This window comes from Narcine bancroftii, chromosome 8 (genome assembly GCF_036971445.1).
Source record: "Narcine bancroftii isolate sNarBan1 chromosome 8, sNarBan1.hap1, whole genome shotgun sequence".
Classification (NCBI taxonomy): domain Eukaryota; kingdom Metazoa; phylum Chordata; class Chondrichthyes; order Torpediniformes; family Narcinidae; genus Narcine; species Narcine bancroftii.
This window is the reverse complement of record NC_091476.1, coordinates 140,206,276-140,218,554: the sequence shown is the minus strand read 5'-3', so window position 1 is coordinate 140,218,554 and position 12,279 is coordinate 140,206,276. Positions and strand designations below refer to the sequence as shown.

Below are 12,279 nucleotides of genomic sequence, written 5' to 3'. Positions count from 1 at the left end.
GCTGCGGCTACAGGACTCTTGTTCGCTCCGTGGCTGAGAATGCTCCCCTACCACACCATTCAGCAGCACGGCTTTATTAATAGAACACTGGCCATGATCAGGCCACTCGGTCCATTCCTCCCGCCTGGCCCCTTCGCTGGGTGCCTCTCTGCTCCTCTTCCCGTTGCCCCATTCCCCTATCTGCCCCCCTCACCAGATGACACTCTAAGGCGAGACGCCCTTTGCCAAGAGCCAACCTACTTGGAAACTAATAAGCTGGGGGCCATGGGGAATGCAATGCAGGGCGTCGAGGCCGCGCGAGAAAGTTCCCCTCTCTTCACTCGGCACCTTCGTACACGGGCAGAACAAGTCCAACACGAAAGTCTGCAGACACCATGGTTGAATTAAAAACACAAAGCTGGAGAATCGGGTGCCTGGCTACATTTTGCTTGAGCCTTGATGGAGGGCTCTAGCCTGAAACGTTGTTATGTATCTTTGCTATACAAAGTACACTGTTTGACCTGCTGAATTTCTCAGCGTTGTGTTTTTATGAGGCAGAACAAGTATTTCTGGAATTTCCCAATTTCCAATTGGAAAATTTCACTTGCCTGTCTTGTTGGAATGTTGCTCCATGGGGACAGGGACGGGTAGGGGAAGCGGGAGCGGGAGAAGGGGGAGTGGGAGGGGGGAGGAGGAGGGGGAGTGGGAGGGGGGAGGAGGAGGGGGAGTGGGAGGGGGAGGAGGAGGGGGAGTGGGAGGGGGGAGGAGGAGGGGGAGTGGGAGGGGGGAGGAGGAGGGGGAGTGGGAGGGGGGAGGAGGAGGGGGAGTGGGAGGGGGGAGGAGGAGGGGGAGTGGGAGGGGGGAGGAGGAGGGGGAGTGGGAGGGGGGAGGAGGAGGGGGAGTGGGAGGGGGGAGGAGGAGGGGGAGTGGGAGGGGGGAGGAGGAGGGGGAGTGGGGGGGAGGAGGAGGGGGAAGGGGGAGCGGGAGAAGAGGGAGCGGGAGGGGGAGGAAGAGGGGAAAGGGAGTGGGAGGAGGGGAAGGGGGAGGGGAGGAGGGGGAGGGGAGAGGAGGGAGGGGAGGGGAGGAGGGGGAGGGGGAGTGGGAGGGGGAGGGGGAGTGGGAGGGGGAGGGGGGAGTGGGAGGAGGGGGGAGTGGGAGGAGGGGGGAGTGGGAGGAGGGGGGAGTGGGAGGAGGGGGGAGTGGGAGGAGGGGGGAGTGGGAGGAGGGGGGAGTGGGAGGAGGGGGGAGTGGGAGGAGGGGGGAGTGGGAGGAGGGGGGAGTGGGAGGAGGGGGGAGTGGGAGGAGGGGGGAGTGGGAGGAGGGGGGAGTGGGAGGAGGGGGGAGTGGGAGGAGGGGGGGAGTGGGAGGAGGGGGGGAGTGGGAGGAGGGGGGGAGTGGGAGGAGGGGGGGAGTGGGAGGAGGGGGGGAGTGGGAGGAGGGGGGGAGTGGGAGGAGGGGGGAGTGGGAGGTGGGGGGAGTGGGAGGAGGGGGGAGTGGGAGGGGGGAGTGGGAGGAGGGGGAGGGGGGAAGGGGGAGGGGGGAGGGGGAGGAGGGGGAGCGGGAGAAGGGGGAGCGGGAGAAGGAAGAGGAGTGGAAGGGGGAGTGGGAGGGGAGGAAAGGTGGGAGGGGAGGAGGAGTAGGGGAGGAGAGGCGGGAGGGGAAGGGGGAGTGGGAGGGGAGGAAGAGGAGTGGAAGGGGGAGTGGGAGGGGAGGAAAGGTGGGAGGGGAGGGAAGGTGGGAGGGGAGGAAAGGTGGGAGGGGAGGAGGAGTAGGGGAGGAGAGGCGGGAGGGGAAGGGGGAGTGGGAAGGGAGGAGAGGCGGGAGGGGAAGGGGGAGTGGGAGGGGAGGAGAGGCGGGAGGGGAAGGGGGAGTGGGAGGGGAGGAGAGGCGGCAGGGGAAGGGGGAGTGGGAGGGGAGGAGAGGCGGGAGGGGAGGAGGAGGAGGAGGGGAGGAGAGGCGGGAGGGGAGGTAGAGTGAGAGAGGGGTAGGAGAGGGAGAAGGGGGTTGGAAAAGGGGAGAAGGGGGTTGGGAAAGGGGATGAGGGGGGTTGGGAAAGGGGATGAGGGGGTTGGGAAAGGGGATGAGGGGGGTTGGGAAAGGGGATGAGGGGGGTTGGGAAAGGGGATGAGGGGGTTGGGAAAGGGGATGAGGGGGGTTGGGAAAGGTGGAGTGAGAAGGGGGGAGGGAGAGAGCCCCTCGGCAGCACGCATTCCCCACGCTGAGAGCTGGAATGTGACCGTGCCGCCCAGGGGCACACTGCGGAGTGGGAAGGGTTAATGTTCTCCACCAACGGGAAAGTCCCGAAGTTCCACACTAAGGCGGCTGTGTGGACGCGGCGAGAAGCCAGTCTCCAGCCCGAAGAGCAGGCGAGCAGCCGACATGGATCTGCCCTCCAACCTGGGGGACAGCAACCCAGCCAAAGCCGGCCGGCTGCGGGCTCTGATCGGGGCGGACGTGGTGAAGCCGGCGGCTGCCCGGCCGCTCCTGCACCACCTGCGCCAACTCCACGTCCACACGGTGCAGCTGCCCGGCACCAGAGCGTCCCCGGCGGCGCTGCGGGCCGCGTGGCAGCGGGCGCTCCTCGACCGGCCGGCGAGGGATGCTCTGCAGCGAGCCGGGACCCTCAACTGGTGCCGGGAGCTTCGCAGGCAGTACCCGTTGAAGAACACCGGTAAGCGCGACGACCGCAGCGTCCGTGTTCCGAATGGCCCGGGGTGGCTGCTTCAACCGTTGGCCAGCGTCTGTCCGCAGTGTGTCAGAACTCAACAGCAGCCGGAACAATCCCGCATGTCGGAGATTGTCCAAAGCCTTCAACACTTCGGCCCGTCTAGTCTGTACCTAACCATTTTTTTTCTGCCTAGTCCCACTGAACTGCCCCGTTTTTCTCTCCACAGATGCTGTTGAACCTGCTGAGCATTTCCAACATTTTCCATTTCTGATTAAGTGTGGTAACTTAACTAATGAGGATAACCCCCTTGTCAGCCTGTGAACCTATCATTAGTTTTTTTAAATGCTGATAACTTTCAGAGGTTGAAACATAGCACCTTTTACACTTGTATCCGATTAACTTAGCCGTTCATTATCCCAGGATACTAATGGCTTTTGCTGTTCACACTTGATCACTCCTTAACTGGGACACTGCACGCAAGGAGTCATCCCTGGGGTGAGGACTGTTCTAACGCCTACTGGTGATGTCGTGAACATGATAAAACAGGGGTAAAATCTTGTATTTGATCAAAATTAATCATGCCTAATTATAACATAATTGAGCTTTATGTATGAGCCCTTCAACTCCTTTTGTTGATGTGTCGACCTATATAAACCTTTATAAGGGACCGTAGCAATAACAGACAATTTTGAAACCGTATGGGTAAGTTAGTACCATTATCATGCACAATTCATACAGGGTGGGAAAGTTGGTACTGCTACTGTGTACAATTTATACAGCATGGGAAAGTTGGTAGTACTATCACAACATACAATATATAAATACCTTGGGGCGGGGAAGCGATGGCAGACCTGCCCTCCACATTAACAGAACACTCATGGTTTCTCTAATGCAAAAGTGATTCTGTTCTGCAATGCAGGGAATCAGATTTCATTTAGTATCAACTCAATTCCTTCAGGAAAGGGTTTGAGAAAATCACCACTTTCCATGTCTGCACTTGTTTATGCCTCAAAAAGAAAGATACAAATCGTATCTTTTAAAAAAGACATTTTTTCATAACCATTCTCAATACTCATCATTCTCAAAGTTCTGCCACTGGTTCTATGGAAAAATACTATTAGCTAGTGTATGATTGGCACCGCTCTTAGAACACGCGTAGGAAGGGATGTGGGGAGACTGAACTGTTGTACATTGGTGGCTTATGGCGCACCTTGAGTAATTTCCTGGGAGGTTGTTATCCACTTCCTTCTTGTATAAGTGGGACTGCCGAGGAATTTCACAGCACCTTTACCCAGAAAATATGTTGATTCAATGAGAAATGGTGCTTTCTGTATAAAACAAATCTCTGTGATTTGTGTAACGTCTTTCTCCCAATACAATTCTAAGGAAATCTTGAGAAGGTACCTTATTCCCAATGCGCCTCTGTGAATGACCACGTGTGAGTACGTGTTACCAAAGAGCCCGGGTCACCTGGTAACATGGTGATTTCTTCAATACAACCACACAACACGACAGCACAGAAACGGGTCCTTTGGCCCTTCTGGTGTATGCCAAACTATTATTCTGCCGAGTCCCACTGACCTGCACCCAGTCCACAATCCTCCACCCTCCCATCCATGTACCTCTCCAAATTTTTCTTCATTGTTAAAGTTGAGCCCGCATTCATCGCTTCAGCTGGCAGCTCGTTCTACACTCCCACCACTCTCTGTGTGAAAAAGTTTCCCCTTTCACCTTTAACCCATGTTCTCTGGTCAGTGGAAATAGCCTACCTACATTTCCTCTGTCTGTACCCCTCGTGATGGATGTCATAACTAAAATTAACCAGCACTGCTCCAATTAATTTGATGGGACATATAAATGATCAGACCCCAAACAGGAGATACATCAAGATCAGAGGTAATTATGTTAACATTTAAAAAAAAAACTACAAATGCTGGAAAAAAAAAGAAACCGAGAAAGTTCAGCAGCATCTGTGGAAAGTGAACCAGTTGTGACCAAATGGAAGTTCTGGTGACAAAGGGGAACGGACCCCAAACAGTGACTTTTCACAAGGTTGTATCTTGCTGAGGTTTATCAGTATTTTGTTTTAATTGAAGTAAATATTTGATCTACTATTTGAGGAGTTAATCATTTGAACTGTGAGAAAACTGTGTCAAGTATCTTGGGACCGAATGGGATGAGCTTTTTCAGCATAGACCTGATGGGCTGAAGGGCAGGTTTCCTCGTTTTCGAACTGGGAGCCTCTATAACTCTGATTTTCATCTGCCCGACAACATAAACTTAAAGGGATATTTAACCAAGAATGTGAAGCACCCTCATTGAATATTGTTAGGCAGTGTGAATGCTAATCAATCAAAGTGAATTAATCTAAGAAGGCACGAAATTTGCACTTTTATTTTTCAATGGCTTTCTTGATTATAAAAGCAATCTTATTGGATTATATGAAATGGATCAATGAACTTGACAGTTTGAATAGACCCATTGCTCCTATGAAATGCCTCTAATGTTATTTTCATTATGTCTGAGATATGGACTGAACTTTGGTTGAATCAAAATTTCTTCAAATAACCTGCACTGACTGCAAATGAGCTCAGGGGCCATTTCAAAGTCCTTGCTTTTTTAAAAATGTAGACATACAGCACAGTAACAGGCCCTTTCAGCCCACGAACCCATGCACCCAATTAACCTACACCCCTATATGTTTTGAAGGGTGGGAGGAGACCAATACACCCAGAGGAAACCCACATAGAAATGGGGAGAACGTACAAACTACTTACAGACAGCGCTGGATTAGAACCCAGGTTGCTGGTGCTTTAACGGAGTTAGATTAACCATTGCCACCCCTATGCTAACCGTGCCACCCCTACGCAAACATGCCACCCCTTACACTATCCCCTACGCTAATCATGTCACCCCTATGCTAACCATACCACCCTACACTAACCATTCCATCCCATATGCTAACCGTGCTGCCCTCTATGCTAGCCTAGCCACCCCCTATGCTAACGGTCCACTCCTATGCTAACCGTCCCATCCTATGCTAACTGTGTCGTCCCATACGCTACCCTTAATGCCCCTATGCTAACCGTGCCACTCATACTCTAACCATGCCTCCCCCCATGCTAACCTTGCTGTCCCGTTTGTTCTTCCTAAGACCAGCAGTGGATTGGGAGGCAGATTGTGGCACTTGTAAAATGAGGTGTGTTTTTCTGGTGGCATCCACTTTAGTGGGGAGAGCTATTGTCAACAACCAAGATCATCTGCAATGAAGGTAAAAGACAACTAAATCATCAGACTGCCCTGCCCTGTACAAGTGATGAGGCTGAAGGTAATATAGTGCTTACGGATTTATAAATATATTTGTTCTTGGACAGGGAAAGGGAACAGTTTGATTCATTCAGTTTCCCTCTTCTTGTGGGGCATACAAGACACCGATTTTGTCCTGCAGAAAACCTTCCACGAGGCTTTGGTCAAAGCACATGATGCAAACTTCAAACTCAGACTTCAGACAGAATACCAAAGACTCCAAGGATTTGCTGATCAAGCCTCGCTTTCTCAGGCTGAGGTAAGGTGTCCTTTTATTTAGACATTATTGGGGCTGTAGCATGAATAAAAGCTGTGATTGAAGGGAGAACAAATGATTTTATTAACATAACTAAGGGTAGGGTCTCACAGTGGTCTGGGTTTAGGCAGGAAACCAGGGTTATTTGTGAGAAGATGGGGGTGGAGCTGGAAGGCGGGGCCATCCATCAGCACAGCACAATCCCAGTTCACTGCATTAACCCCTTCCTGCTGAATTTAGGGTCTGTGAATGAGGAAAGAGAATATGGATTCAGAAAAAAAGTTTAAAAATATACAGTTATTTACAGATTTAAGCGGTCCTGGAGATCCTGGTGGAGCGCCTTAGCACTGGGGAAGAAAGGCGGGCTGGGTCTCCGGCAGAGGGGGATGCACTTTCCTTCTGAACCGGATCCCCTGAGGCCTTTACTGGGGGTGGCAAGAATGAGCCCCATGGCTCGCAGGGCACTTGAGGCGATGGACCCTCTGTTCTGGCAGTTAGAAGGTCCCTGATGGAGAGGGTGTCCTCTCTGCTATCCGGATACTCCACATACGCGTATGTGAGATTGGTGTGGAGCTGTTTCACCCTTTCCACCAGGGGGTCGGTCTTGCTTCTCCTCACGTGCTTCCTGAGAAGGACTGGACCGGGAATGGTGAGCCAGGTTGGGAGTGTAGTTCCCGATGCCAACCTTCTTTCAAAATTGAATAGGAACTCCTGAGGAGTAGCATTGGTCTAGGTACACAGTAGCGACCAGATGGAATGGAGCGCCATAGGAAGAACTTACTGCCAGCGTGAGTGTGGAAGGCCTTTTGACTTAAGGGCCAGTTTGACAGCCTTCTAGATTGTGGCATTCTCCTTTTCAATCTGCCCATTCCCCAGGGGTTGAAGCTAGTAGTCCTGCTGGAAGCGATGCACCTCGCCAGCAGGAACTGACAAAGCTTGTTGCGCATAAAGGATGAGCCCCAGGGCATAAATGAATCTAGGGCCTTTATGACTGATGAAGTGGACGTGCCTGGACATGGAATGACGAATGGGAAGTGGGAGTACTCATCAATGACAGAGAGGAAGAAAGTGTTCCCGTTCGTGGAGGGGAGAGGTCCCTTAAAATCAACACTGAGCTGTTCGAAGGGCCTGGATGACTTGACCAGGTGCGCCTTTGCGGGATGGTAGAAGTGCAGCTTGCACTCCATGCAGTCCTGGCAAGACCTGCTCATTTCCATGATGTTTTCCATGGAGTAGGGCAGATTGGACGCCTTGACAAAATGAGCCATGTGGGTAACCCCATGGATGGCAGAGCTCATTTTGCAGAGACCGCAGTTGGCCAGTGTGTGCAGAGGCACAGTTCCTCTGGATAAGGCATGTGGAAGGTCTTTAAAAGCTCTTGACTGATGGGCAATGTCTTAATTGTAGGTGGAGAGCTCTATCCTCCACCTAGCAATCTTGTCATTTTTGATTTCGCCATCTTGACATTATTGAACATGAACGTGGCCAAGCACTGGTCAGTGAGGAGCGTAAATTTCCTACCAGCCAGGTAGTGTCTCGAGTGCCTCATGGCTTATACAATGGCTTGAGCTTCCTTTTCCATTGAAGGGTTCCGGAGCTTGTAGCCTTGTAATGTCCAAGAAAAAGTGCAACCGGCCTGCCCACCTGGTTGAGGGTAGCAGCCAGGGCTGAGTCCGAAGCATCGCTTTACACTTAGAAAGGTACATTCTCATCCACCGCATGCATGGCGGCTTTCGCAATGTGATTCTGGAGGTAGTTATTTGGGCTTCAGCCGAGAGGAGGATATTAATGGCTTTTAAGAGAGGGCAAACCTTTTCAGCGTATTGAGGGATCCACTGGGCCTAATATAAGAAAAGCACCAGCCATCTTCTCAAACCCTTTGTGGTCCTGGGGATGGGGAGCTCTATCAAGGGGCGCATCCTATCAGGATCGGAGCCAGTGATGCCATTGTCCACCGCATAGCCAAGGATTGCCAGATGTTTAGTCCTGAACACGCTCTTGTACACAGAGAGTGTCAGTGCCTGGAACATTGAAAACTTTCAAATGTTGAAAGGTGAGGTCAGAGCAGATGTTGAAAAATTGTTTCTCTAATGACACCCTTGCCATTTTGTCTTTCCACAAAAACTTCCTCGCCAAACCTTTAATATGGGCTAATATTTGAATGATCTCAGACTGGTGAGAAGAGGATGGATCGTTTATTTATAGATGGAACTCTCAGTTATTAAGTAATTATAATTTGTCTGTGATAAAGCATTTAATGGAATTATGGGATTAAAAAAATGAAACTAGGTACTCAAGGTAAAATTTTGGCTAAAACACTATTGTTTCAAAACAAGCTTTTTCCTTTTACAGTTAATAATCAACTTTTGAAGTTGTGGGAACAGAAAGAAATTAAACTGGTAGAAGATTGTTCCAAAGAGGGATATTTTATTTCCTTTCAAAGAATGAAAGAGAAATATGAAATATCTTCGAATAGTCTTTTTTCTTACTATCAAGTTAAATCATTATTATTGGACAATTTTTGGCGTACGTTGCAGTTACCTAAATGGTGTATATTTGAAATTTTACTTACTGATGGTGGTAAGAAAGGATTTCTATCTGAGATGTATGCTTTATTGCAGAATAAAATGCTTAAGCCCAACATTAATAAATCTAGATTGAAGAGGGAAAAAGATTTGGCGGTATCTATTTCTCAGGATGTTTGGATGAATGTATGTGAGGACAGTATGACTAAAATTGTAAATGGTTCATTATAATTTTATCCATTATAATTCTGGAGAAATTAAGGAAATATAATTTTTTTTCTTCTGATTTATGTTTTAGATGCCATAAGGAAGTAGGTTCTTTTTAACACTCTGGTGATGTGAGAAGGTTAAACCTTTTTGGAATAAAATTAGGGAATTTTTAGAAGTTATGTTTAAAATTAAAATGTAACTTGATGCTATGGTATTTTTATTGGGTTATATTAAGAAATTGAGCTTGGAGTTGAAATTAGATAGATTTCAAATTGCTTTTTTTGAGGTTGGCTTTAGCTATGGCTAGAAAATATCTGGTAATTATTCAGAAAGATTAAACTAATTTGAGTATTCAGCGGTGGCATTTGGAAATGAGATCTTGTATTCCGTTGGAAAAGATAACATATAATCTATGTAATAATTATTCCTTTTTTGTTAAAATGGAGCCCATATATGGAATATATGCAGTTGAATTATTAATTTTTTTCTCCCACACACTGATGGTGTTGTCCCAAACCATGGCAAATAATTGAAGGGTGTTATGTTATTAGATCTCTTTTTTCTCTCTTTATTTCTTTGGGGTAGTTTAGAGGGCGGTTGGGTGGAGTGGGTGGGTTAGGGTTGGGGGGGTTGTAAGGGGTAAAATATCATGTATTTGAGTGTACTTTTATTGTATTATTTATGACTAATAAATAAAAATTTCACAAAAAAAAGTTGTTTGTCATGGCGGGAGAGTCCAGAACAAGAGGGGATGACTTCAGGATTGAAGTGTGTCTGTTTAGAACAAAGATGTGGAGGACTTTCTTTAGCCAGAGAGTGATGAATCTGTGGAGTTTGTTGCCACAGGCATTATGGAGGCCAGGTCATTGGGTGTATTTAAGGCAGAGATTGATGTTCTTGTTTAGCTCGGGCATAGTGCAACACTGTTACAGTACCAGCAACCAGGACCAGGGATAGAGTCCGGGGCTGTCTGTAAGGAATTTGTACATTCTCCCCGTGTCTGTGTGGGTTTCCTCCCACCCTTCAAAACATACTGGGGATTGTAGATTAATTGGTGTAATTGGGTGGCATGGGCTCGTGAGCTGAAATGGCCTGTAACTATGCTGTACTAAATTAAAATTTTAAAAAATTAATTAATGCTGGGTAGTGGTGCTGAGTGGGAAAATGGATCAGCTCATAATTGAATGTTGGGGAAAACTCGATAGGCTGAATAGCCTATTTCTGCTCCTACGTCTTATGGAAACCATTGCAGGGGGAAGGTGTAATTGAAGAGGTGGAAGTCGATATTATGCAACAAAGAAGGATAATGTTGGTTGATAAGATGTTCCACTGCTGACATGGTCCAGCTCAATCACCAGAATGATACCTCTTTTGCAGTGGCCTAAGAACATTCTGGACACCAGAAATTCTTGCCCTCTTCTTTAATATTAGACTAATTGATGCATGGATAACTAAAGTCCCACTCTACAGCCCTTGCTTATTCCTGTCGTTGTCCTGCAGATTTGCTTCTCTCTCCCTCTTGCCAGGATACCCCTAGTAGTGTGATCACTGCTCTTAATGAATTCTGTGTTGTTCCCCTCAGCAACATCCTCCCTTTCCAACAATGCTTGAATAATCAGCATTGCCTCCTTTTTCTCATTCCCTGTACACAAGAGTGCTGGAGGAACTCAGCAGGTCATGCAACATCCATAGAGGAATGTCAGGAGAATGTGATCCAGTCCTCGTCAAGGGCTCAGTAATGGAGAGGGTCAGAACTTCAAATTCCTGGGTGTCAACATCTCTGACAATCTATCCTGGAGCCTCCATGTTGATGCAATCATGAAGAAGGCTCACCAGTGGCTATACTTTGAGGAGATTTGATACCTCACCAAAGACTCACTAAAATTTCTACAAGTGTACCGTGGAGAGCATCCTGGCTGGTTGCATCACTCTGTGGTACGGAGGTGCCAAAACTCAGGATAGGAAAAAACTCCAGAGGGTTGTTAACTCGGTCTGCGACATCACTCCATCAAGGACATCTACAAAAGGGGGTGTCTTAAGAAACCAGCCTCTACCCTAAAGGACCCCCACCACCCAGGCCATGCTCTCTTCACTCTGCTACCATCAGGAAAAGGTACAGGAGCCTGAAGATGAGCACTCAGCGGGACAAGGACAGTTCCTTCCCCTCCACCATCAGATTCCTGAATGAACAATGAACCACAGACACTGCCTTACATTGACTTTTCGTGCACTATTTATTTATTGTTGTAAGGTGGTTATTATGAATGCCTGCACTGTGATGTTGCCACAAAACACCGAATTTCGTGACTCGTTCATGACAATAAATTCTGATGCTGATTCATCTCGGGCCTGACCCCTCCAGCACCTTGGTGCATTGTTTCCGTTCTCCAGCATCTGCACACTTTCCTTTCTCGATTTTTCTGACCACATTTTCAGTCACCAGTCCTTTTTAAGCTGAATTTATTTCATAATTCACCAATGCTATGAGTTACAAGTGCTGAGATCCCAGGATCAGACTTTCAGGGGATATATAGAACACTACAGCACGGTACAGGCTCTCTGGTCCTCAATGTTGAGCTGACCTATATATTCCTACCCCCCAAAAAATTCCTTACTCTGTAACCCTCTATTTTTTTATAATCCATGTACCTGTCTAGGAGTCTCTTAAATACCCCTAATGTTTTGGCCTCCACCACCACCCTTGGCAAGGCATTCCGGGTACCCACAACACTGTGTGTAGTTATATATTTTAAAAAATATATATATATAAAAAAATATTTAACAAAAAAAAACTTACCACTGATGTCTTCCTTGTACAAACCTTTTTGGGGGGGGGGGGTGGTGGGGGAGCATATAAAAATGTGCTGAATGTCTGAGCAGATGGATTGGCCTAATTCTGCTGTTCCTGTCTTGTGGAAATGTGATTGGATGGACCTGTTGCATCACGTGGATAACAATTCATTTCGTACGTATAACATTGAGTGTGGTGCCAAGCCAATTTCTAGCTGTTGCTACATTTTTGATTTCATTTCCCATTTTCCTGGATATTCAAGATTTTCAAGCATATCCTCACTTTGTAATAAAAAGTTTGTTCTAAGATGTGGGAGAATCCAATTCTCCTTTTTCTCCAACTGAAACTGTTAGGATGCTAATTTCTCAACAGGCTCCAGTAGTATTTGGTGCTCAGATCAAGCAATAAATTGTAACTCCACACATCTGGATAATGTAATTGCAGAGTTGCTCATTATATCCATGAGAAAATTGCTTGCAAGGAAACTCCTATGAAAATTTGGATACATTCATGGATGATGGTAAGGTTAAGGAGAGCTTTGGTC

General features: G+C 47.9%; 1 protein-coding gene across 2 annotated transcripts in view; it reads left to right on the top strand.

Annotated features, from left to right (window-relative positions):
* Positions 1-2,264: 2,264 nt before the first annotated feature.
* Positions 2,265-12,279, top strand: part of LOC138741260 (tumor necrosis factor alpha-induced protein 3-like) — a 30,781-nt gene continuing 20,766 nt past the window's right edge. Inside the window, exons 1-2 of one of the 2 annotated variants that reach the window (XM_069895051.1) lie at positions 2,265-2,650; positions 6,022-6,212. In XM_069895051.1, coding sequence (XP_069751152.1) covers positions 2,359-2,650; positions 6,022-6,212 — 483 coding nt within the window. In that variant the 5' untranslated portion in view covers positions 2,265-2,358. Of the gene's footprint in view, positions 2,651-6,021; positions 6,213-11,793; positions 12,256-12,279 lie in introns of those variants that run through there. The other variant, XM_069895052.1, reaches the window with a different exon arrangement.